Raw genomic sequence first — 25,120 nt, 5'->3', positions numbered from 1 at the left:
TGAGTCAATGAATGCAATGATGCAGACATAGAGAAATTATCTCAGCATGATCAAGCTGTCATAGATTCCATCTCTTTGGATGTTGAGGCATTTACTCATCCTGTTCCACCATATCAACTTTTGGCTAGACAGGGCAATGAAAATGCAGAAAAGATGCTGAACTTGGTGCATACTACTCAATCAATACAAAGAGCTAAGGATGTCATCACAGCCATGCCACCTAGAGCTGGTGATGATGTTGACTATGGTACTGGTGAGTCTGCAGATTTCTTTGAAGATGACAGTGATAGTGAAGAGCTCATGGACATAGGGGGAGAAGCAGGCCCTAGCTCTAGATCAAACATTCCTTCTTGGGTGTTTTCTAAAGAGTGTGATGAACATCATTTCAAGATAACTCTTTTTTACATCATCCAACAGACACACAATGCTCTTCAAGCCACTACCAATGCTAGCACCAAGAAGCTTCTACAGGCACATCTTAACTCACTGCAACTCCATCAAATCCAAGTTCTTCAACATAACCAAGCTATCACTTCCATCAAGACAGAGATTGACCAAGTAAAGAAAGATGTCTCTGAAAGATTGGATGCTAAAATTCCAGATGCAACAATGCTTGACATTAAAAGACAGCTAAGGAAGATTTCTGATCTTGTCACTAAAGTGGATTCCCTGGATACAAGGCTGACTGCAATGGAAGCCTCTCTAATAGCTATTCATCTTCATCAAGTACAACAAACTCAGTTGCTGCAAAAGCTGGTGGTTGCACAAACCTCCACCTCCACTCTACTTGATGATAACAAAAAGGGGGAGAAAGAATTAACAATTCAAGTCAGTCAAGCAGAGCCAATAAGTGAGGGAGAGTATGTGATAAATATTAAGATCAGTCAAGTAATTGTTCCAGAAATTACTCTGTCAAAGCCACCAGTATTGGACAACATTGATCTGATCCAAATAGCAGCTGCTAAACTTGATTCAAAGACAAATCCAAAGATGCCTGATGTTGCAGCTGTTGAGAAGGAACTATATGCGAAATGGAAGAAGATTGATGCAGCTATTCAGGAGAAATTTAGTCAGCTACAGAAGCCAGACAAGACTTTTCATCACCATTATCAAGTCAAACATATCTCAGTGCATGAAATGAGTCTAGGCAACTTGGAAAAAGGCCAAACTTCACGCATCAAATCTCCAAAAGATGATATGATTCTGAAGCCTAAAAGAAATTACTTAAATTTCTCAGACAAAAACCCTGTGGATCTTTTATTTGAGACACATAGGCCCGATGAAAAGAAGATGCTGGCAAGGTCAATTACATTTTACAAAGATCCATCTGATTCAGTTCAAAAGAAGAGAATTGCTAAGATCTATAGGAATGGAAAATAGATCTGTGTGGTGGTTGGACACCCTCTATTTGTAGAAGTTAAGAAGTAAGAAAAACAAAGGATAAAGCAAGAAAAGAAGTAGGCTGCTCTAGATGCTAAGAAGCTCAAACAAAAGAAGGAGCAAGCTGTTATCTTGGCCAAACTTCAAGTTGTCAAATCTACAACTGAGATGTCTGAAAAATCACCTATGATAAATGAAGCTCAGAATCAACAAATGCAAAATGATCCTCCACAAAAAAGAAGATTCAGATACAAGCTTCATTCTAAGAGAAAATTGGACTTTAGTGATGAGGAAATGGAAGACTACATTCCCAAATAGTCTACAACTTCAACTCAGACATCCAAGCCCTTAGCGGTACATGAAGAATTCGAGGTGGATCCGACTAAGAATTTTCATGGTGAGCCTATTATTTCCAAGGATGAACCATTAGACTGGGAAAGTGTGCCAATTCCTGAATTCAACTTACCTATCTTCAACAAGCCAAAGAAGACAAAGATAAGAGCAACCAAGAAAAAAACAAGCCTGTTACTCTCAGAACCAAGACCTTAACCAAACCTAAATCTACAGTCAACAAGGAAGATCTCTTATATATCTGTGATATCAAGGAGTTTTCAGATTTAAACCTCTACTTGGATGAACTGGAAGAAGTAAAAAGAATTAATGCTCACAGGCATCTTCCTGAAAGATTGGTATTTAAGTACAAGGCAGGGAAATAAATCACATGGCCTCTTCACAGGATTCTAGAAGAAAGCCAATATGTACTAATAAAGATATACTCATCTTTCAAAAAGATGTGACTCCAAAAATTCTATCAATTCTTTTCACTGGGAAGAGAGTGTATTTGAGGCCTTATTGGCTGATGGAATTCATGGATGATAAGGGATTTAGAAGATTCTTCAGACTGGATGACCAATTGAGTATCTCTAGCAATGAGACTCTATTGAAAATACAAGAAATGCTGGATCTATCTGAAGCTGGTGAACTTGAATTCCGCAGACAACTCCAGAATCAAATAGAGGAAAATAAAAGGAAGCTTGGGAAAAATTCAGACAATCAAGGAAATAGAATTATCTACTCATACTAGAGGAGCACTTTGATAATAATTGTGAGAACTCTTTCTACATTTTGCTTTGTTCAATTTTTAATAAATTTTGTAGCACTTATCAGTTTTATCTACTACTTTTTAATTTGTATTTTTAGGGTGTTTTGTTATCATCAAGGGGATATTGTTAGAAATATGTTGTGAACTTGATGATAAGTTAAACAAAACACCTTAGTAGATTTAACTTAGTGAAATTTGTAGCACTCGACGGATGATTAAATATAGTCCCGACGGATGAACTTTATAGTCCCGATGGATGACAAATTGACATCCATCGAGTGAGTAGCTTATGTAACAAATAAGAACTATAGCACATTTCTGCAAACAACATGTATTAGTCAAGTAAATTGCTTAGGGTTCTATAAGTCATGTTGACTACTAGTTTGATATGCAGAATAGGTTGATTAATTGTAAATATGAGATATCTTGTAATTTTGTATAAGTAAAATAGAGTCAAGTGGGAAATAGACTCCCGATGGATGATCTACAAGACTCCAGACGGATGATCAACAAAGCTCCCGACGGATGACAACATAGTCTCGACGGATGATCAAATTCAAATAGATGTTGACAGTGATAATACAGTCATATGCGTTGGGTGTTTGCAAAAGGAATGTGGCAGTCTGTTAAGCAGGAATCTAAGAATAAAGAAGCATTACCATTTCTGTGACGCCCTCCAAACCCGGGTCAGAAGTTTGGGGTCTACAACACATAAAAACACACCATATTTAAACCTGTTTACGAATATAATAATATACGAAATGACCCTACTTACCATATCCACGGATCGCAACAGTTTAAGTATGTCCACAAGCCACAATCTTAATTATTACAAATGTACCAAATCCTAAATTTATTTATCTTACATCTGAAGTCAAACTTTATTACAAACTTTTTAGCACACACCAAGTCACACAACTTCTGCTAGCTTATTCCATTTCAACTTGAAAACCTAGCTGGCACACTCGACTGGGGATCCTTGCCATTACCAGTTTCCTTCTTAACTGGAAAATAACATAAACAGATTCGCAAGAGTGAGCTAACTAGCTCAGCAAGTCACAATAACAACACTGAGATTAAATAATGATCAATTGAAATGATATAGGGTATCAAGTTTCCTAATAAGCAATGATTAGAATTGAATATTCATTTTTATTTTAAAAACCAAGGTTAGGCTGCTGATCAGTCACACACTAACCCCGAGCAAGGCTCCCAACTTTGCTCTATATACTGGATCCAAGGCATATATTGGCCTATTATGACCACGAATCTGGTCCGACCACAAATCTGGTCCATATTTAAAAACAATCCAATTCTATAATAATAACATGATAAATAATGTAATTCAATAAATTGAATCATAAACAACATTTATCTTGAAGCATAAGGTGATTCACAATACCGTTAAGGTATAACAAGGTAAACAAGAAGATTGACTTTCAATTCAGGGAAAGAATCAGAGTGTAGAAGATCAAGGGTGCAAAGGTTACAAGAAATGGTCTCATGTTATACAAGGCATAAAGGTTCGTCTGTTAAGCAATCTCATATCAAGGATCAGTATGTGGTAGATATGTATTTATGGAGTAGTATCAGATATGTGTGGTTCGTATCCAAGAATTCAACAATCAATAGTTTACAAGAAATCAGGCTTGCAGCTCAAGATCAATAAGAATCAGGATTTAGGGTTAAGTACTGTAAATTACTCTCAATATAGAATAGGAACTACTGGGAATAATTGCAACATAATGAAAAGAGTTCCAAAGTATTCACAATTATACGACAAGAAAGTTCAGGAACACTTGCCTTATCAATTCGCTTTCACTTTACTAACACTTGACAATTGGTTCCCACTCACTGACCACTTACTTTCCTTTTCTACGTCTCGCTTCCTCCGTTAGACATCACATATACTCATCAACGCTACTTCTCATCTCCTTCTATTCGATACAAGCTTCTATCTACCCTTCGTTTCACCCAAATCCGACGTACGGATTGAAACTTATAGCAAAAACAATCAAACAATGCACATACAATCATATTCTACAGCAATCAAATCACATATGGCACATAGCACGTAAGATATTTGATCGAAATAATTTTTCAAAGAAGATTCGGGATCAAAATGATTTTCCAGGTATTTAATACGAATTTTTAAACATTTTTTGGAATTAAAAAGCGACTTCGAATCATTTTATAATTAAATAATAGGGTTCGAACGCCCGAATCTAACTTTAAAATAATTTTATAATAATTATCGAGCTTTGAAAATAATTTAAAATAATATTTTAAAACTCGAAACTATTTTTCGGAATTTTTAAATCAAAAGTAAATAATTAAATCTAATTATTAAATCAATTAAAATTAATTAATAACTAATTAAATTAATTAATCAATTAATATTTAAATTAATTAACTAATTAAATAATTAATTATCAACTAAAGTTAAATAATTAAATAATTAAGATTTATTTTTAAATAAAATTTTTTTTTTCAGAATAATAAATAATGAGTTTTTAAATTTTAAAAACAATTAAATCAATTTTTGAAAATAATTATAAAAAGAATATACAATATTTGAAAATAATTAAATCATCAATCCCCTTTTTATAATTTCTGAAAAGGTCAGGGACTAAAATAAAAATACACTGAAAACTCAGTGGCCTAACTGCACTTTGGCAACGTCGCCGTCTCTGGCCACCGCCGATGAGTCGACGTGCCCAGAACTCGATAAGAAAGTGCAGATCAGAAGATTATGTCAAGACGAACTCGATTATTCAAACCAAATTACTCACGGGTAAAACCCGCCGCCGGCGATCCTTCCCAAACTCCAATCAAAGCCTTCATGTTATCATTTGTTTAATTCGTTTATACCAAATTATTCGTCTTTGGACGATCTATAATTTCGTGCAATCAATTTCAAACACTAACCCTAGACACAAAAATACCCAATTTCCAATTAAGATCATTCAACCTATAAACCCTAATTTATGAATCCGAGAATCAAACCACAATTTGGACATATTATTGAACTCGGTTTTTGACATATAATATACCAAAATTATCGGGAAGAAAAGATTTACATGATTATGCCATCAAATCATATCAAAAACATCAAGAACAAAAATTTATAATATAATCTTAAATAAATTCGAAATAAAACAATTGAATATAAAAAATACCTTGATTTTTGCACAAAAACAGATGGTGGATTCAGAAAGAGGTTTTCGAGAGCTTCATTTTGATATATTCCACGCCCGAATCGGAGTTCGATAACACCTTCGTTTGTGCGATTGATTTTCAAGAACACGGTATTTTATAAGGGTTTATCTGGGTTTTAGTGGTTTGTACTGTCTGAATATGATTATACAAGTGAAATGAAATAAGAAAAGGGCTTATATATACGGAATATTAGTAGGTTCTAGATCGTGTTGGATCGATAAATACGTTGCTTTGCCGCTAAGTAACTATAAATACTATCGTTTTGGATAAACACTATCCTGTTTTGGATAAGCACTATCCTGTTTTGGATAATTATCAAAATCGGGCTTTTATAAAACGATTTGTACGAAGATAATGTTATCGAAAAGGGTTAGCGTATCGAAAATATTGCGCCGGGCCGCACACGGGTCAAACCGTAATCCGGATCGAAAAAGTCAAAACATGGAAAATATCTGGAATTACCAGATTATGTTAGGAAGGAATTTTCGGAAGAGTTTCGGGTTGTAAAAACGTAAAAACGGTTGAGGTTGGACGATTCCCGACTTTATAAAATAATTTTGTAATTATTCAAAAAATAGTTAATTAATTCATAAATCAATATAAAATCATATATTACTCCAAAAATTACCAGAAAAATACCTTAATTCTCTATATTTTATTCTGGACATAATAAAATTAACATACCTAGACTTTACCACATATAAACATCCACATAACCACACCAATCATAAAATAATTCACCAAAAATCACATAATAATCACATAAAATCATTTATTGATAAAAATAATTACACGTCATGTCCCAGATATTACAATTTACAATTTCCATGCAATTATGAAGATATTCAAAGGTGATGGAATAGAGTAGTGAAGTAGCATGGAATTAGACTAGATATGTTTTGTTTTATTATCTTGTCTTATTGTCATGTAAACTTGGGATATATAAACCAAGTGTAGCAAGTAGAACAAAAACTAAGCAAGCCTATTTTAAGAGAAATATATCAAGCTATATTTTGTAAGCATTTCTCTGTAGTTTAGTTTTCAAACTTGTAAGCAGCTGTGAGCTATTCCTCATACGCAGCCGATGTTAAAGTAGAAGTTTCACATCGCTTCCTCAAGTAAAACTGATGTTATAAGTTATGTTTAACGACGGTTGAGTAAATAAACTGAGTAAGACATCAGTTTTTTTTAAGAATTTGATGTTTATCAACTAGAAGTTCTTCCCTGTTATATGTTTATAGTGCTTTTTAACCTCCTAAATACCATTTTTTACAATCTACTTTTAAGATATTATTAAAAAAAGGCTAATTATACATCAGTTTGCTAAGAAAACCGATGTATATTTACATCTTTAACATCGGCTAAAAACCAATATTAAAGACCCCTACCTTTCTCTATATATGCGAAGACATCAGTTTGAAAAAAAAGACATCGGTTTGAAAAAAAACATCGGTTTATAAACGATGTCTAAGGACATTTTTCTAGTAGTGATACCAGTACTTGAAGAGTTTGGTCAGTTACGTAAACTACAAGAGTTTAGGCTTGCCAATTCTAACTATTCAGGCACAATACCACCAATCTTTTCACAGCTCCTAAATTTATATACATAAAAAATTCGTGTACACAAATACTCATCTACATATAGAAAATAAAAAAATGAAAATACTATAATGAATTTATATATGAGAACCTATAACTTATATACATCAACAAAACAATGAATCTAATAATGAATCAAATACACAAATACTTATCTACATATAAAAAATCGAGAAATGAATCTACTAATGAATTTATACATGAGAAACCTGTAATAACTTATATACATCAACAAAAAAATGAATCTAATAATGAATCAAATACATAGAAACTCATCTATATCGAAAAATGAATTTACTAATGAATTTACACATGAAAACCCTACAATAACTTATATTTATTAATAAAAAAAGAATCTAAATTGAATCGACTGCATAAAAACTCATTTACATATTGAAAATCGAAAAAGAAACTACTCAAAAGGAGTTTTCGATTTCTTACCAATTCGTCGAAACATCTTGAATGTAGCTCAATCTAATGTTTTTTGTTTCACTTTTAAGCTGAAATCTACCATATAAATCGATCTGAATTTGAGAATATAAATCGATCTTGAATGCATGCGGTGGGTGTGTTCGGGGCGTGTGTTTAGTGCCGTGTGTATATTGTATCTATAAAATATTAGGTGGATTTTGTGTGGGTTAACTAATCTTTTGTTAAATTTACCCTTATTGTTTTAGATAATTACATATATGCCTCTTGATATTAAAAGTTCCCTGATTTCCTTTTTGCGGGGGTTCTCTTTAGAACGCAACTCATATAAGTATATATAAAGAGAAAAAGAAAAATGAATGGTATAATTAAGTACATCATGAGAAATAGACTTGAAAAGTTATAATTATAACGCATACATATTTATCCATATATTTAATTAAAATTGAGTCCGGATATAAAAACCTTAAATCTCATTGTTTTTAGTGGTTTCGGTGGTTCTTGTTGTAGCTTTTAGATATGTCCTATGGGCTATATAGATACAATTATGGGATCGGGTTTGTTTTTATGTTTATTGTTATATTTGTATTCATCATTGTGTTCCTATTTATATTTACCATACATTATTTTTGTCATCGTGGATTAAGCCAAAATTTTGACAAAAAGACTCTGCAATTTTACATATATATAGGACATATATATAATTACATCTCACCTCTTCCAAAACTTTAATAATAATGAAGCCAGTTATGTTTGGTTTTGTTTAATTTATTTAAATAAAAAATAAAAAAAATAAAAGACATATATGGCTATTTAAATAATATTTTATAAGTTAAGATTTGAATAATATTTTTAGTATTATTCGAGGGAGGTTTGGTTGGATTTATTATGAAATTAAGTATGAATTTTTTCATCCCAACCTCGTAGATTAGGTTGAGAAATTTATAATTTAGAACCTATTCCTTATACGTAGAGGTATATGTTTTTTAAGGGATGGTGAATATGTAAAATCAAATTTATTTTTGTTATTTTATCTCTGTTTAAACACTAAATTGTACATAAATACACCTAAATATATGTACATTTATTTTATCTTTATTCATATGATATATATAAATTCCAGTAAAAATATTATTAATTTGACTAATAATAGTAAAAAATTTACATATATCTAGTTGTATTTATGTACCGAAGGAGGATTAACTTAACCAACTATTTTGAAAATGATCTTATATAATAAAATCTCCGTATAGTAATATCGTTGGTATCGAGAAAAAATATTATTATAGGAAGGTTATTTTTTAGTAGAGGTTACCATATAAATTTCAAATTTTAAAATTTAAATAGTTTTTATTATATATCTTGAATGCATGAATTTAAAAGATATATCATAACTTTTTAATACAAATTATGTAACATTATATCAAATGTATGAATTTCAAACAAATTAGACCGAAGATGATTGAGTGATTATAAGCGCATAAGCTCAATGATGGAATAACTTTGAAAATATATTTTAAGCCTTTATTTAAATAGACTATATGTTATTGGTTATATATCAATATATTATTAGTTATATATCAATTTGTCTCTCTCATATATATATGTGTATATATATATATTTAAGCATTTTTATTCTTATATGAAGGTAAATTAATAAAAGATGGACTCTGAAAAAGTATAAAATATTACAATGTATAAATTATTCTTGATTATAACTGACACAAATTATAATCATTTTTTATTAAAATACGATAGTTATTACTACGGAAAATATTATTATACGGAGATTCTATTGTATACTCTATCCGCATCAGATTTATTATTGACGTGGCAAATATTTTTTTGAGTAATAACAAAAAATACTATTTTTTTTAAGTTTTTTTTGAAATTTAACGATCTTTTTGAAAAATTGTAAAAATACGATTTGCAACCAAAATCAAAAAAATTCTATTTAATTGTAATTGAAATCGCATCCGGTTGAATTTGAGTTCCACCGGGTGGCAACGGGTTGAAAAATCGTATTTTTACAAATAAAATTGAAAAAAAATGTATTTTCACAAATTAAAATTAAAAAAATTATTTTTTTACAAAAAAACTAAATAAACATATTTTTGAAAAAAATCCCTATATATATATATATTTTAAAAAAAACTGGCAAATAGTTACTTGAGGGCCGTGAGGCGGAAAATAAAGCAAATCTCCCCACCACTGCCCATTTGAAGCTTGGTCATCTTCAATTTTAGAATGGCGTGGTAATCCATTCAAACGGAAACCCTAGAAACTGTTCATACGTCATTGATCAAATCGCGAGGCAGAAATTAGGGGAGGGGGGGGGGTCAATAAATGGAGAGAATTGTTGGCGAAAAGTATAAGCTAGGTCGGAAGATCGGTAGTGGTTCCTTCGGTGAAATCTTCCTCGGTACTCTCTCTCTCTCTCTCTCTCTCTCCCCCTCTCTCCCCCTCTCTCCGTCTCCCTCTCCCTCTCCCTGTCTCTCTCCCTCCCTCCCTCTATAAATGTGTGTGACTGTTTTTCTAGTGTGTGCCCATGAGTATATGCTAAGAGTTAGTGTCCACAAAATATTGGTGGACCATAGGCACACACACTAGACAAAACCTATATAAATATATGCAAATGAGTAGGCATACATTTTTTTTATAATTAGAGTATGCATATATCTATATATGCGTAGATTTTTCTTAATTTCTTTTGTTTGTTGTGTGTGATTTTACAGCCACTCATATCAGGACATTGGAGGTCGTTGCTGTCAAAATTGTAAGTTTAATCCTCATTTTTTTTGGAAAACTTAATTGACTTGATATTTCTTATTCATTGAGCTAATTGTGTTTTTACGTAAGTGCCCGTGGCTTAAATTTAAAGTGTAATTGGAGTGCTAAGGACGTAAGGATCATTTTGAATAATTTACTGATAGGTTACCTACCTATTAACGCCTACAATGTTCATGTTGCTATGTGTACTTTTTATGTAGTACATAAATATTTTGATTTACTTGTTACCTTTGATTCTCTGCTGTTTCATATGTATGTTGTAGTGAGTGAAATTTACTCTAAACGGAAAAGGTTATAGCGGGGATGATAATAATTATATTTTAGTTCAATTGTAGGCAAATTTGTAAGTCTTTCCCTGGATTGAAATTTGAGGAGTTGATGAAATGTGTAACTATTTTTGATAGCAGTATGTAAGCTTTTGGCCTGCCTGCGACTTTGCAGGGTTCGCTGATATGATAATTATTTTCATCCATCTTTGTATACAATGATTATTTGAATAAGTGATAAGTTGTTTTCATGTGTAGGAGAGTAAAAAGACGAAACACCCACAATTACTTTATGAGGCAAAGGTGTATAACATTCTCTATGGCGGAGGTAAGTGAAAAATATTGTTTGATTTATAAAATTGATTGTTCTTTGTGTACATCAAGTACTTACATTCAGTGAATCGGGATCTTGCAGCTGGTATTGCAAACATAAGATGGCGTGGGGTAGACGGAGAGAACAATGCTCTTGTTCTTGACCTATTAGGACCAAGTCTAGAAGATCTGTTTGTGTATTGTGGTAGAAAGTTTTCACTGAAATCTGTATTAATGCTTGCTGATCAAATGGTACCTAAACTTTTAAATAATTTGATCATTCATAAGTAAATCTTAGAGAATTACATTTCTTACATGTTAAAAGATTTAGTGCCTATTTTTGTTTTATAAACACAATCATTTAGTTTGACAATATACTTGTTCCTACCTGGTTTTGATAGTCACACTTTTTCCTCTTTATCATTTTCCAGCTTACCAGAATTGAGTATGTCCATTCCAAAGGGTATTTGCATAGAGACATTAAACCAGACAATTTTCTGATGGGTCTTGGCCGAAAAGCTACTCAGGTAATTGTAGTTAGAACTTATAACTTGTTTACTTTTACCATATGATGCACTTCCACATTCTGTACTTGTACAATTCTTTGGTCATCATTCATGTTTAAATTGTCAGAGCAAAACTGATCATATATTGCATCAGGTTTACCTTATTGATTTTGGACTTGCAAAAAGATATCGAGAGACAGGTACTAACCATCATATTCCATACAGGTAAATTTTTTTTATTTTTTTCCTTGTTTTTTTCTTTATATAAATATAAAATTACTAGTTCTATAATGGCTATAGCCATTGCTATATTGAAATAAAAGTAACTTTAAGTGGTATAATGAAAGTTCAATTCAAATGCATGATTATAAAATGAAACCAACTAGCTTTTTGTCTATTTATATATTTTGGATTGGCCAGGTGGCAAGGATAACTATACCAAAAATGTGGAACTAAATACACCAAGTGATTAATAGTAGCTATAATTGAATGCATAAATGGGGAGTATGGCCGGTTCTAAAATAGTACAAGTACTCTATTGCAAATTTTGCTACGCTGATTGGCTGTAACTATTGATATATTTAAGTTGAATATAATGTACCGAAGATTTTTCCATCTTTTCATGTTGAAACATGTGGCAGGGATGGTTATAACATCTTTGGTTATATATTTAGAACCAAATAATGCTAGTTTCATTCAATTACAGGCTTATAGCTATGCATTGGAGTGATCATTTGGTAAATCAATTTTAGCTGTGTGAAACAAGTTTCAATTGTGGGCTTATACTGTCTTCCATTAAGTTGTTTGGCTTATAAGAAATGACATTGTTGCTTGTCTGCTATGCGTCAGTTTCATAAACGTATCCACAAGTAGGTTTCTTATTCATCGACCTGTCACACAATATGAGTGTTTTATTTGCTATAATGTGTTTATTGATGCGGTTTTTTTTCACACTTTATATTGCTTCTTGTGGTCCTGTACTAAATTCGTGACGTCTGTCCTTACACAGGGAGAACAAGAATCTGACAGGAACTGCACGTTATGCAAGCTGCAACACTCATTCGGGTGTTGGTTAGTCCTGTTATCATTAATGTTTATATAAAAAATACACATTAATATTACCAGGCTGACATTTATGAGGGCTTCATATCTTTACAGAGCAAAGCCGTCGTGATGATTTGGAGTCACTTGGATATGTTTTACTGTATTTCCTGAAAGGAAGGTATATCCTTCATGATTGCTCTTTACAATTGATCATTTGTTTTTTTAAACAATATTTTGTACAAATTTGAAATTGGATAGGGACTGGACTGCAGAACTGATGCTCTTACCATTGTTTATGATATTTTTGAAATGTTTTATTTTATACACCTTCATAACAAATTTTTAGGTGATATTATGACTTGTACAAAGTCAAGTTACTGAATGATTACTTAGTCTGACAAGCATGCTAAGTTTTTCGTTTCAGCCTTCCATGGCAGGGTCTAAAAGCTCCAACAAAGAAGCAAAAGTATGACAAAATACGTGAGAAGAAGCTATCAACTCCCATTGACGTAAGTTTTGTAATCTGAATTGTTTGCTTGCCTTCTGAGATTATCGGATAGATTAGAGGATGTGCAGAATGATGGTACAGAGGGATCCCTTTTGTGAGTTATATAAATTCTGCTTGCATATACTGATAACGTTTTTAGCAGCCAGTTGGAGGAGCAGATTTGTATTAATATTAAGCTTTTCACCAACTTCACTATTATAATATTGTCATCAGGTTTTATGCAAGTCTCACCCAATTGAGTTTGCATCTTACTTTCACTATTGCCATTCATTAAAGTTCGACATGCGGCCTGACTATGGATTCCTGAAGCGTCTCTTCCGTGATTTGTTTACCCGTGAAGGTTTGTACAAAAGTACCTCCCCTAAATATCACTAGATTCCATTCTTCACATTACATTGATTTATGTACTGTAAATTTTGTTGCCTTTTATGCTTGCATACAAGTAATTAATTGTTTGGTTTTTCTTTAAATTTACTGCTGGTTCTTATAGGATTAATCATGTACTATATGTGTATCATAAGATATTATTGTTTTTTTAGAGCTTTCTTGTGGTTATTGAAGATCAACTTGCTGTATTTATTTCGAATACGAAGTAAATTCAAAGTCTTTGGGGTTTTGATTCACCGTGTTTTCTTATAATGTGTAGCTTACGAGCTGGATAATGTATTTGATTGGACCATCCAAAAGTTTCAACAATCATCAAAGATACAGCTAAAAGACTCTGTTAGTATCTCCTCGAACTCGGTCTATCAATTATTCTGCTTTACTTTTACATTCTAATTTTCAAATTTTCATTCCTCGCCACTTTTTGGTGTAGTTTCTATATTTCTAAATTATTTAAGTAATTTCTTATAGTTTATGATCTATATGACTGATACCTCATTGTACATGATTCTAGAGTTTGCAGCCCGTCTCTGGAATGACCAGCACACGAGTGTCTCCAGGCGACGAGCTTCGTAGTAAGTCCCATTTTTCAATTGAAGCTTTATGTAATTTAGGTTATATCATTATTAAGTTTCTGTAGTTACCAAATTTATTATTGGTTGGGCTTTTTGGATGTCTAGATGAGGCCTTTTGGCTAGCCCAGTGATGAGGTAGTTTTACGAAGCTCTTTTCACTATGTTCAAGGATGGTAAACAAACTGGGATGAGGCAATTACTAAATATATCGAACGTTCAACGTTGTAAACATGAAAGTTAGTAAGCAGGTCAAGGAACTATAATGCCTTTATAAGGTTTTATACAACTTGTAATCACTATTGTTTTCAGTATTATACATGAATTGATTTGTCATAGGTGCTATTCAGTTCTGAAGGCTAAATCCAAACATGATGAAATTATATTAATGTCCATTAAAGCCCGAATTAATCAATATTACAAATTGAATATATATGATTTGGAACAGAAAGGAAATTATTCAGCTCTGGTGATTGAATAAGTCAAATTCAGGCTACTTATTGTACTCGAGAGTGAAGTGAGTTGGTTGAACTTTTAACAAAATTTTGTCATTGGATGAAGCTTCTCGGTATTACAGAAAGCAAGTGCTCCATAGTTCCTCCTGGAAGCTGTTGGAGTGGAAGTAGTACAGCTAACTTTAAATTAGATCTCTTTTCCGGTTCAAATTCTCCTCCCAGTATCTCCTCTCTCTTTCTAGTCATCTACATAATAAGGCATTGTATTGTTGATAGTAGTAGCTGATGATGTGAGCTGTTATTATAAGTCATTGTGTGTCATAAAATTCCAACAATAGATAAATGTTCTGTAAAATCCTAAAAAGTGCAGTGAGGGTTTGTAGTGTACTGGGCTTATACATAAAATCCGCAGAGCTAATTGGAGATGCCCATAAAATCTTAAAGCTAATTGGAGATGCCCATAAAATCTTAAAGCTGGAAAATTAGTTAAGCCAACTTTTGCAACTTAACACCGTATTTAATGAACTAGTATCTACATCTTCATCTTTCTTTGCTCTCATGTAAACTAGGCAAAATATAGCAGAAAATCGGACAAGCATAATGCTTTGCTGAAATATATATATATGGTTGTTATGCAAGCTCTTATTGTTTTAATATACTTGGTAAAAAAAACCTGTGGAACAGACAGTTTTTCTATTGCTGGCAAGCTGGAAGACGTTTTAAAGAAAAGAGATATCAAGAATTTATATGTTGATATTGTTCATGACATCAACAGACATTGTGATCATAATAAATGACAAGTGCAAATTTTTATTGTGCTCTCTGTTTCAGGAGGCTATACCAATGAGCATGAAGGATCAAGTAACCTGATGTGTCCAGATGATCACATGAACTTCAATTCAGGATTAGCACCCAATTTGAATGCAGATAAATCACCGGAAGAAAATGTGAGTTATTGTTTGCAGTTTAATGGAATTTCGCATCACTGTCCTCCACTTGGCTTATAGTTTCCTAGAAATTGCGTCTCTGTAAAAACTAGTTGATATAGAAGTTTATGTTTGATACGATTAGATTATACGCTTTCTGCAGATATTGCACACTTTAGTTTCTCAATATTTTATTTACTCATTTATTTTTAAATCTGCTTATCACAGACTAGAAGCCACATGCCATCTACTTCTAAAGCATTTGGTGGCTCTTCCAAGCAAAATCGTGTAACAACAGAAGATCTTGCTGCTGCAAATATTGACAAGGCACATGATGGAAAAACTGTTGTGTCAAACATTTGGAAGCAGTCACTGCACCTTAATTCTTCAGCCAAGTGAATTGGTACGGAAGACCCACTACTGGTTGTGATAGAAGTTAAGATTTTTCGGTCAACCTTTGACTTTTATTTGTTTCATTTTAGTTGTGGAAATGAAGAAGCATTTTATGGATGGCATAGCACAAATTTACCAGGGGAACAAAGCTATTTATAGGTTGTATCTGTACCAGATCACAGAATGTGTTTCTCCAGGTGACTAGGAGTACAAATATGCTAAATGTTGCTAGAGTTTTGCCCTATCAAGATTTTGTTGTCATTGATATATAGGTGAAATAATTATTAAATTTAAGTGTAAAGTGTTGTCTTCTGCCAAACAGTAGATCATTAAATAGTGGTGTTGATTGATTTTGAAGTTTTGATGATGTACTTATTTAATTCAGGATTGAATTGCTTTTATCCTTTTGGATTGAAGTCCTCAAGTTTCCCGGAACAGTTTTATCTAGGTATCCGGAGTTCCATAACGACCCATCACTAGCATGTTTTCGAAGCTTTGGCCGAGCTTTTTTTATTCTTACTGCTCATGTTTTCGAAGGGGTTTTAAAGTATTAATAACGACAGGACCACACTGGAAGTCTTAATGCAAATGGACCTGGTTTTTTTAAAGGAAACTGAAAACTAACCAGCAACTGGATGCTTATCAATCCATCCTGAAGATGTTAAGGTAATTATAGATAATGCAAAATATATGCATTACCATGTTTCCTAGTAATTTAAGAGTTTGAATCTGGTTTAGAATCTTTGTTTGGAATTTCGTTCATAGAGATGACTCAAAATTTTCCATTTTACTTTGTGCAGGTGGTGTGTAACATAACGGATATGATGGGTTTTTTTTAACTTGTGGTTTTAAGATTTTTTTTCGTTGCGGAACCGGTTTTCCTCTAGTAATAGTGCTAATTGCGCAAGTATCTTCATTTTTGATACAAAGCTAATTATATATATCAGTAATGATTTTCCACGTTACATAACCTCGCTTGTCTGCTCCATTGACAGAGGTTAATTGCATTTCCTTCATACTTCGTACGCTCTTTTATCCGAAAACTGAAATAGCATGTTTAAATTTTTATTAAATATTTTAAAGGATATGTGAAAATATAAACTATATTTATGTTTGAAAAGCGATTATCAATAATAAGATTAGCAGTCAAACAAATACTTTTGAAAGAAATAAAATTAGTTTGCATCATAAGGTACACAACCGAAGCACATTGCCGAGCTTATTTACCTTCTCCCGTTTGTAATTCGGTTTTTTTAGTAATATTTACACTGTACTTGATATGTATTTTATTATAATAAATGAAATATTAAAATTGAGAATGATTTAATGGAACAAATAATAAAGTATAGGTGCGAACTGCGAATGTAAAATAATACTACTCCCCTTCATTAAATTTTATGCATTATTTTTCGGCATTCTTTTAAATGCTTCTTTAAAATATAATTCTATTATTTTTTTTTCAAATTTTTTTTTCTGAATTATTTAAAAAAAAATATTTTAAAAACATATTATGAAATATACTTTATAAAAGTTTCCAAATACGCGTAAATAGTAAACATATATAACCCATATATAACGCGATGGGACGGAGGTAGTCCTATTTTCAAACAGTGGAACCCACGTTATATAACCAGGCTTTGATTAGACAGTTAGGGAGTGCAATAATGCATCAACATGCATATGTTAGGCTCTGACGTAAACTTCCAAATAAGTCGGATATATTAATTTTAATTATTTTGTTAGACAGTTAGGGAGTGCAATAATGCATCAACATGCATATGTTAGGCTCTGACGTAAACTTCCAAATAAGTCGGATATATTAATTTTAATTATTTTGTTGGACTGCAATATTTTCTTTTTGGTAAAGTGGATCAACGAGGAGAATAAGTGTAGTGGGTATAGGGGCGGAACTAGGAATCTAATATGGGAGGACCAAAATAAATAAAAGTAGAAAACATACCGATTTATTTGAAATGTGTACGCCTTTTTTTGATCAAATAAAAAGAATCAATGATCTTCTCGGCAGAAATGGTCTCCGCAATCTCCTTTTCAATATACACTATCAAATAATCCCTAAGAAATTCATCTTTCATTCGATTGCGAAAACTTGTTTTCACAATTTTCATAGCAGAAAAGGCTCGTTCAGATGTTGCAGTAGATGCTGAAAGAGTCAAGACAAGCCTTAATAGTCTATCAACTAATGGATACATGACAGCTTTCCCTGTGGTTACCAATCCATGACATAAATCACCAAGAGTAGACAGATTCTTCAAATCTGGATGAGCCGGAACATCTAACCCATAATGTTGTAGTTCACACTGTAGATGGATTTTTTCATCTCCCAAAAAATCTTCTGGATAGAACTTTTCAGCTAACTTGCAAATGTTCTATATGTTGAAAGACCTGTAACCATCCCTTAGGATTTAGTGATGCACTTAAAATGAGAAGCTCCGTCATTTGTTCACTGAATCTATTGTTTAGCTCCTGTAATTGTTGATCTATGGCAGTTGTAAAAATTTCTACTCGGTAATGATGTTCCATTGTCACCATTTGCTTTTGTTTTCCTTGTCGACAAAGAGATTTAAGCACATCAAAGTAGGGAGCATTCATATCTGGAATCAAGATAGTATGTTGTTCACAAAATGATCTCACATTTTCTAAGAGACCCTCCCAACCATCACTTCTCAATTTTTGAATCAACATCTTTGTAGTAGAAACTAGATGCATGGCATTTAAAATATCTTGAGACTTTTGTTATAATGCTCGACAAAGTAGATCAGTAATAGCCATTATCTCCTTAACCACATGTAAAATAAACACAAATTCATAAGACATTAACATTTTAATAGCACTTAAAACATCACCTCGTTGAGAAAAAGTTGTGCCTTGAGCAGCAACGTCAATTAAAAACGAGCGAGTAGCACCATACATTCTTATCAAACTAAATATAGCAGTGAAATGTGAACTCCATTTAGTATCTCAGGGACGTTGTAATGTTCCAATTTGATTGAGACCTTTACCTGTTTGAATCTCTTCTATTTCCTTTAAATGTTCAATTTCAGCAATTTGATTAGTTTGCAACTCATCATGCCGCTAAGAAGAACTAGTAACCGCATTGATAAGAAAGACCATATTTTGAAAGAAAGTGTGAATCTGAGGTACTTCTCTTGTTGCAGCCACAAGTGCTAATTGTAATTGATGTGCTAGACAATGAATGTAATATGCATAAGGACAATTTTTAAGAAACAATGCTTGCAGCCCATTCCACTCACCACGCATATTACTGGCACCATCATATCCTTGACCTCTTATGTTCTGGACATTAAGATTATGATGAGACAAAATAGCACATATTTCAGTCTTTAAAGTTAAAGAAGTTGTATCTTTAACATGGACTAAATCCAAGAAACGCTCCCTCACAAAGCCGCTTTTATCAACGAACCTAACCACAATAGTCATTTGCTCCCTTTTAGAAATATCTCTAGATTCATCCACAATCAAACAATATTTTGTATCATCAATCTCATCACAAATTAAATCTTGCACTTTCCTAGCAAAAACATGTAAAAGTTCTTTTTGAATTTTTGGTGAAGTGTATTTGGCATTTTTGGGGACTTTATCTAAAATTATTTCTTCTACTTGAGGATTGTAAGAAGCCAAAAGTTTTAACATCTCAAGAAAATTATCCTGATTATTCGCGTTGCAACTTTTATCATGTCCTCTGAATGCACAAGTTTGGAATGTCAACCATTTAATTGCATCTATCGATGTTTTAAGACGCATTCGATTTCGTTTGATCTCTTCTGCACTTTATTACTCCACTATCTTCTCCAAGTGACAAGGCTGATTTTTAAGATTATAATAACATTTAGCCACAAAATTATGAGCTGAATTAGAACCATCTCCTTTCCCAACATGACATCTAAAAGCACAATCTTTTCCATTGTTTACTTTCCTCCAACTGTTAAACCCCTTGACAGTAAAAGTATTCGAGCCACACCTTTCTAATGGATTTTTAGCAAAAAGAAAACAATAAAAACAATATGCTGCATCTTTTTATGGGGAGTACTCTAACCAAGGAAATTTATCAAACCAACTCTTTTGAAATCGACGGGGATGATTTTCTGGACCAGAGAAGGGATAAACTTGCACAGGTTGATATGGGCCAAGATCAATGTATGCTCTCCAAGATCCAGTGACTTCAATTGAGGCGTCATAAGGTTTTTCATCTTCACAAGTAATTGTTTGCTTCTTCTTGGGTTGAAAATATGATGTAATCTCTTTTCTTTTACTCATATTTACGGATTAGATGCAAAGGTAGAGTAGATAAAGAGAGATGGGTTGAAATGGAGGTCTCAGGTTACATTATATGTGTATAAAATAAAACCTAAAACTAAGGACACGTAGTACTTTACATACATCAACTAGTTTATTCTGCAAGTTAAATTATATTTTTTATTTAGGTTTAAAAGTATTACATTTTATAATTTTTATGCTGCATCTTTTTATGGGGAGTACTCTAACCAAGGAAATTTATCAAACCAACTCTTTTGAAATCGACGGGGATGATTTTCTGGACCAGAGAAGGGATAAACTTGCACAGGTTGATATGGGCCAAGATCAATGTATGCTCTCCAAGATCCAGTGACTTCAATTGAGGCGGCATAAGGTTTTTCATCTTCACAAGTAGTTGTTTGCTTCTTCTTGGGTTGAAAATATGATGTAATCTCTTTTCTTTTACTCATATTTACGGATTAGATGCAAAGGTAGAGTAGATAAAGAGAGATGATATTAGGGATTGTAATTTTGTAACTTTTATGTATAGTGTGTATTGGGGGTTTTTGGACCGGAGCAGAACAACTGAACAAGTATGTTCTGTTTTTAGACTTTAGTTTTAAGCATCTTTTTTTTGTTTCAAATTGTACTATCTTTATCTTATATGTTTATTTATTAATTATTAAGATTAATGAACAAATTCCATGATTTTCATCTAATCAATATTATTTTAAATGCAATAATTAACAAAATCAATAAAATTTTGTATAATCAATTCTCAATTTCAATTAGTTTTTTTTAAATCTAGGGGGACCAAAAAATTTTTTGATAGTAAATTTTAAAATTTTATATTAAAATTTTGGGGTTATTCAGCAGTTGGCGGGCCCCGCTCCCCCAGTTCCTTCCCTGAGTCGGTAGGACCATTTTTTAAACTATGCACTGTATTGGAGGGTTTTTTCAACAGGAAAAAAGGGTCCGAATAGGATTAGTATATTATTAAGTTATATTAGATTTTTTTTTTGTATAATTGTTTTTGTCAATTTTTCTGGAAAAGAATTGGACATGATACGTGTATACACTGGTAAACGTTCTAATTCGAAATGCCTGAAAAATATAGAGAAATTATCAAAAATATAGAGAAATTATCAAAAATATTATTTTTTTAATTTTTTTACGATTTTACTATCTTCTGATTTTTTTTTGTAAAAATACGGAATCAACCAAAATCAAATAAAAATAAACAGACATGTAAGATGCAACAAGTTGAATCAAGTTTTTTTGGTTGCATGGAGTTGCAGAATTTCGTAGAATTTTACATATAGTTGAATCAAATTATTAAAAATCGTATTTTTGCAAACAAAAACTGAAAAATAATATTTTTGCAAATAAAAATTATTTTTATATTTTTTTAAAAAAATTATAATGCTTTTGCAAAAATATTTTTAGACTTGGATATTTTTCAAAAAAATCCAAAAATATATGTTATAACATCAGCATTTTACCGATATCCTTTTTTTTTAAAACTTTGATCTGACTTTTTAATAGAATGAGAGTAATGTTATTCAATTAAGTGAACAATGATTTGGTCTACAGAAAAATATATTTTAAGTAATTATGAAGGCTGATGCAAGTTCGACGTGTTTGATAGATTAGAGGTAGTCTAAATGCAGTGCATGTATGGAGCTATCTCTAGGAAATTGAATTTGTAAACGATCATAAAGGAAATACTCTACTACTGCTCCCAAGTCAATTGTTTGACATAAAGCTAAGTAATTGCCAGCACAGTAGCATGAATAATTGGAAGTGCAGAAGCCAAAACAAAACAAATATGAAAAAGGAGAAACGACAATGCAAACTGACTAGCTAAGCATATTACTCGCAACTCGCAAGCAATCATAATACAAAGGTTTTGAGAGTTGGTATGCATAATGCAATCGGTTATAGAGGCTATAATTTTAATTCAGTTTCATCCAAAATTTTCGACTCGATTACTCAATTGGCCAATACCTTAAACAACATTTCCCTTGATATACTGAAAAATGAAATTGAGTTTTCGATTCAATTATTCAACCGGCCGATACCTCAACCAACACTTTCCCACGATTATGTAACTAAATTTTAAATATTTGTTCCGTAAAATATTTAAATTTGATTAAAATTGACTCTTGTTATTAAATTTGATTCGACAATTATTGAGTTGTGATCAAGTTGAAGATATATTAATATTTTATTCAGTTTAGCTCGAATTTAAATAACTTTTTTTTGACAATAGAATTTAAGTAACTTGACCTGTGCAGGTTCATGGGCCTGCTTGAGGCTTTACTTTCGTTTTTAATTTATATATTTTGAAATGGACATTATACATATTTATTCCATCAAATTTGAGACGAAGTCAATTTGTTTATACATGCTGAGTCTTTATCTATTTTTAATGAAGTACATTTGAGTTTTTGAGCTAACTCGACATATTAATTTTTGGTTAAATCAAACTTGGAATTTGAAAATTTAGTATGAATTAAGATTGAGCTCCAGTTGGAGTTACGAACTAGAAGTATTTAATGAAAAACGGTGCATGATTATGATCATTTTTTGTAAGAGATAATTTATATAATTTTCTAACGTGCCTACACAACCAGTTAGCCGATACTTTATGTTCAATTCATGACAACCGACGTGGAATCTTTCACTCTCTGGCATTATAACAGATTTTCGGAATATAAAATGTATTAAAGAGATACGATTGGATTGATCTCCAAGCGAAAGTCTACCCATAATGTGCTTATAAATATACATAGCCTCGTAAAAACTTTCATAAGCTATTTTACAGTCGATAAGTGAAAATGTCAAGGATTGCATTAGGCACGAGCACGGAGGCTCTGCAGCCCGACTGTATCAAAGCTCTCGTAGTTGAATTCATCTGCACCTTCCTTTTCGTGTTTGCTGGTGTGGGATCGGCCATGGCCACTGGTACCCTTTTCGTGTTTTTCTTTTGTTATGTCCAAGTATGCAAATATATAATAAATTTATCATATCATAGAGTTATCTTATAATACTGTAACAATTATGTGAAACATTGGAGCTGACAATGAAGATTTAAGCAGATAAAATGAGTGGAAATGAGGTGGTGGGACTGTTTTTTGTGGCGATTGCACATACACTGGTGGTGGCTGTCATGATTTCTGCTGCTTTTAAAATATCCGGTGGTCATCTGAATCCTGCTGTCACACTCGGCCTATGCGTTGGTGGTCATATCACCGTCTTCCGCTCCATTCTTTACTGGATTGATCAGTGCTTAGCTTCCGTAGCAGCTTGCGCTCTTCTTAAGTATCTTACTGGAGGATTGGTACCACCTCATTTCTTCATATTTACTTTATATGCATGTATATATGTTAAGTTATATTTTGTTAATTTGAAAATAAACAAGGTGATTTATTTTATTAAAGTTGGTGATTTGTAGTTTGCAAAAGTTTTTACATTAAAATGATTTGTCGTATAAATAATGCATATGGTATAAATATGTGAATGTTCGCTAAACAAAAAGGGGTTATTGTACGGAATTCAGATTAGCCTAACAATCAAAAGTATTTGTCTTAGTTTCTTGTGTGATTGATCGATTTATGTAATTTTTTGTTATTACAAAATTTAGATTAGTCGAATATTGGAATGTATTTATCTTAGTTTCTTCTTAATTAATCGGTTTATGTAAATTTTTGTAATTTGATTCCTGCAGATTACTCCCGTACACACACTTGCTGCTGGAATGGACAGTCTACAAGGAGTTATAATGGAGATTGTTTTGACATTTTCGTTGTTATTCACAGTCTATGCTACTATTGTAGATCCTAAGAATGGCTTCCTCTGTGGGCTAGGTCCATTACTAACTGGGTTTGTAGTAGGTGCCAACATCATGGCCGGTGGGGCTTTCTCCGGGGCTTCCATGAACCCTGCTAGATCATTTGGGCCTGCATTGATTGCTGGAGTATGGACTGACCACTGGGTTTATTGGATTGGGCCACTCATTGGTGGTGGGCTTGCTGGCCTTGTTTACGAGAACTTTTTCATTAATAGGTCGTATGTTGTTATTTCAAGAGATGAAGAGAGCTAAATGTTTACTGCAGGTCCTTCGATATTCAGAACATTGTCTAGTTTTCAATAAATGGGAATCGCTTAAATCTCGGTGTGATGCATATTTTTAGGCTAGGGCCTGTTTGACAATTCTATAAGTCCAGCTTATTAACGAGTGTTTCTCTACCCAACTTATAAGTTGAATTTACAACTTATAAGTTAAATGTTAGTAACGACGTATTTTTTCTCAACTTATCTTTTATTTTTCATTTTTTTTATCAATTTTAGTTTTAAAATATACTTTTAAAATGTTAATCAAACTTAAATTATATAAATTAAGATAATTATATTTAAAAATTATTTATTTTAGTTCATTTAAATAAAAAAATTATGATTTATAAGTTAAATTATCCAAACACTTATATAGGCAAAAGTTCAGTGGAGTCCGTTTTTTATTTGGAGACCTGGAGTCCCGTTTATAGACGTTAGATGGGTTGAAATGGAGGTCTCAGGTTACATTATATGTGTATAAAATAAAACCTAAAATTAAGGACACGTAGTACTTTACATACATCAACTAGTTTATTCTGCAAGTTAAATTATATTTTTTATTTAGGTTTAAAAGTATTACATTTTATAATTTTAAGTACTACATTCTATTTATAAAGTTTTACAATATGTTCTGCACTTTTTTAAATATAGTTTTTTACGTAATATTTTATTCAGCATGTTGTATTATATTTTTTATTTAAATTTAAAAGTACTACATTTTATAATTTGAAGTACTGCACTCTATGCATAAATAAATATTTAGTATTTCTAAACCTCAATAAAAATATAATGCAACTTGCAGAATAAAATATTATGTGAAAAAAATATATTAAAATAATAGAGT

The 25,120-nt window shown here is 32.1% G+C and overlaps 3 protein-coding genes and 1 long non-coding RNA gene across 9 annotated transcripts; 2 read left to right on the top strand and 2 right to left on the bottom strand.

The window, feature by feature from the left end:
• Nucleotides 1–3,277: 3,277 nt before the first annotated feature.
• On the bottom strand, nucleotides 3,278–7,883 carry LOC141664218 (uncharacterized). Its single transcript, XR_012551887.1, has 2 exons — nucleotides 7,742–7,883; nucleotides 3,278–3,486 (listed from the first exon to the last, which is right to left on the bottom strand). It is a non-coding gene; the product is annotated as an uncharacterized LOC141664218 (long non-coding RNA).
• Nucleotides 7,884–9,898: 2,015 nt separating this feature from the next.
• On the top strand, nucleotides 9,899–16,845 carry LOC141667053 (casein kinase 1-like protein 4). Of its 6 annotated transcripts, none has more exons than XR_012552458.1 (18): nucleotides 9,899–10,151; nucleotides 10,465–10,505; nucleotides 11,044–11,113; nucleotides 11,201–11,349; nucleotides 11,529–11,624; nucleotides 11,758–11,828; nucleotides 12,613–12,674; nucleotides 12,762–12,825; nucleotides 13,072–13,156; nucleotides 13,369–13,495; nucleotides 13,802–13,878; nucleotides 14,054–14,114; nucleotides 15,398–15,513; nucleotides 15,721–15,895; nucleotides 15,975–16,082; nucleotides 16,271–16,333; nucleotides 16,449–16,551; nucleotides 16,686–16,845. XR_012552458.1 is itself a non-coding variant. In XM_074473388.1 (15 exons), exons 1-14 carry the CDS (start codon nucleotides 10,076–10,078, stop codon nucleotides 15,889–15,891), a joined length of 1,266 nt encoding a protein of 421 aa, XP_074329489.1. In that variant the 5' UTR covers nucleotides 9,899–10,075; the 3' UTR covers nucleotides 15,892–15,895; nucleotides 15,975–16,242. The 6 variants fall into 6 exon arrangements, 2 of the variants coding, with proteins under 2 accessions (XP_074329489.1, XP_074329490.1); XR_012552456.1 differs by having other exon boundaries at nucleotides 15,975–16,157; XR_012552457.1 differs by having other exon boundaries at nucleotides 16,271–16,551.
• A 1,004-nt stretch (nucleotides 16,846–17,849) lies between these two features.
• On the bottom strand, nucleotides 17,850–20,181 carry LOC141665160 (uncharacterized). Its single transcript, XM_074471143.1, has 6 exons — nucleotides 19,983–20,181; nucleotides 19,703–19,889; nucleotides 19,048–19,606; nucleotides 18,906–18,978; nucleotides 18,289–18,497; nucleotides 17,850–18,203 (listed from the first exon to the last, which is right to left on the bottom strand). The coding sequence occupies exons 1-6, from the start codon at nucleotides 20,179–20,181 to the stop codon at nucleotides 17,850–17,852; spliced, it is 1,581 nt and encodes a 526-aa protein (XP_074327244.1).
• Nucleotides 20,182–22,879: 2,698 nt separating this feature from the next.
• On the top strand, nucleotides 22,880–24,460 carry LOC141667099 (aquaporin TIP4-1). Its single transcript, XM_074473456.1, has 3 exons — nucleotides 22,880–23,127; nucleotides 23,262–23,503; nucleotides 23,891–24,460. Exons 1-3 carry the CDS (start codon nucleotides 23,001–23,003, stop codon nucleotides 24,263–24,265), a joined length of 744 nt encoding a protein of 247 aa, XP_074329557.1. The 5' UTR covers nucleotides 22,880–23,000; the 3' UTR covers nucleotides 24,266–24,460.
• The last annotated feature ends 660 nt before the right edge of the window (nucleotides 24,461–25,120 follow it).

This window comes from Apium graveolens, chromosome 6 (assembly GCF_009905375.1).
Source record: "Apium graveolens cultivar Ventura chromosome 6, ASM990537v1, whole genome shotgun sequence".
Classification (NCBI taxonomy): Eukaryota; Viridiplantae; Streptophyta; class Magnoliopsida; order Apiales; family Apiaceae; genus Apium; species Apium graveolens.
Note: the sequence above shows the minus strand (reverse complement) of the source record. Positions and strands in the feature narration are given on the sequence as shown.

Coding starts and splice junctions, on each gene's coding strand:
- LOC141667053 (XM_074473388.1), top strand. CDS start 10,076: ATGGAGAGAATTGTTGGCGAAAAGTATAAGCTAGGTCGGAAGATCGGT. Junction 11,829..12,612: donor AACCATCATATTCCATACAG/GTAAATTTTTTT, acceptor GTCCTTACACAG/GGAGAACAAGAATCTGACAG. Junction 14,115..15,397: donor TCCAGGCGACGAGCTTCGTA/GTAAGTCCCATT, acceptor TCTCTGTTTCAG/GAGGCTATACCAATGAGCAT.
- LOC141665160 (XM_074471143.1), bottom strand. CDS start 20,181: ATGAGTAAAAGAAAAGAGATTACATCATATTTTCAACCCAAGAAGAAG. Junction 18,979..19,047: donor TTGTGGCTGCAACAAGAGAA/GTACCTCAGATT, acceptor AGTTCTTCTTAG/CGGCATGATGAGTTGCAAAC. Junction 18,204..18,288: donor ATCCTAAGGGATGGTTACAG/GTCTTTCAACAT, acceptor ATCCATCTACAG/TGTGAACTACAACATTATGG.
- LOC141667099 (XM_074473456.1), top strand. CDS start 23,001: ATGTCAAGGATTGCATTAGGCACGAGCACGGAGGCTCTGCAGCCCGAC. Junction 23,128..23,261: donor GGGATCGGCCATGGCCACTG/GTACCCTTTTCG, acceptor AGATTTAAGCAG/ATAAAATGAGTGGAAATGAG. Junction 23,504..23,890: donor AGTATCTTACTGGAGGATTG/GTACCACCTCAT, acceptor TGATTCCTGCAG/ATTACTCCCGTACACACACT.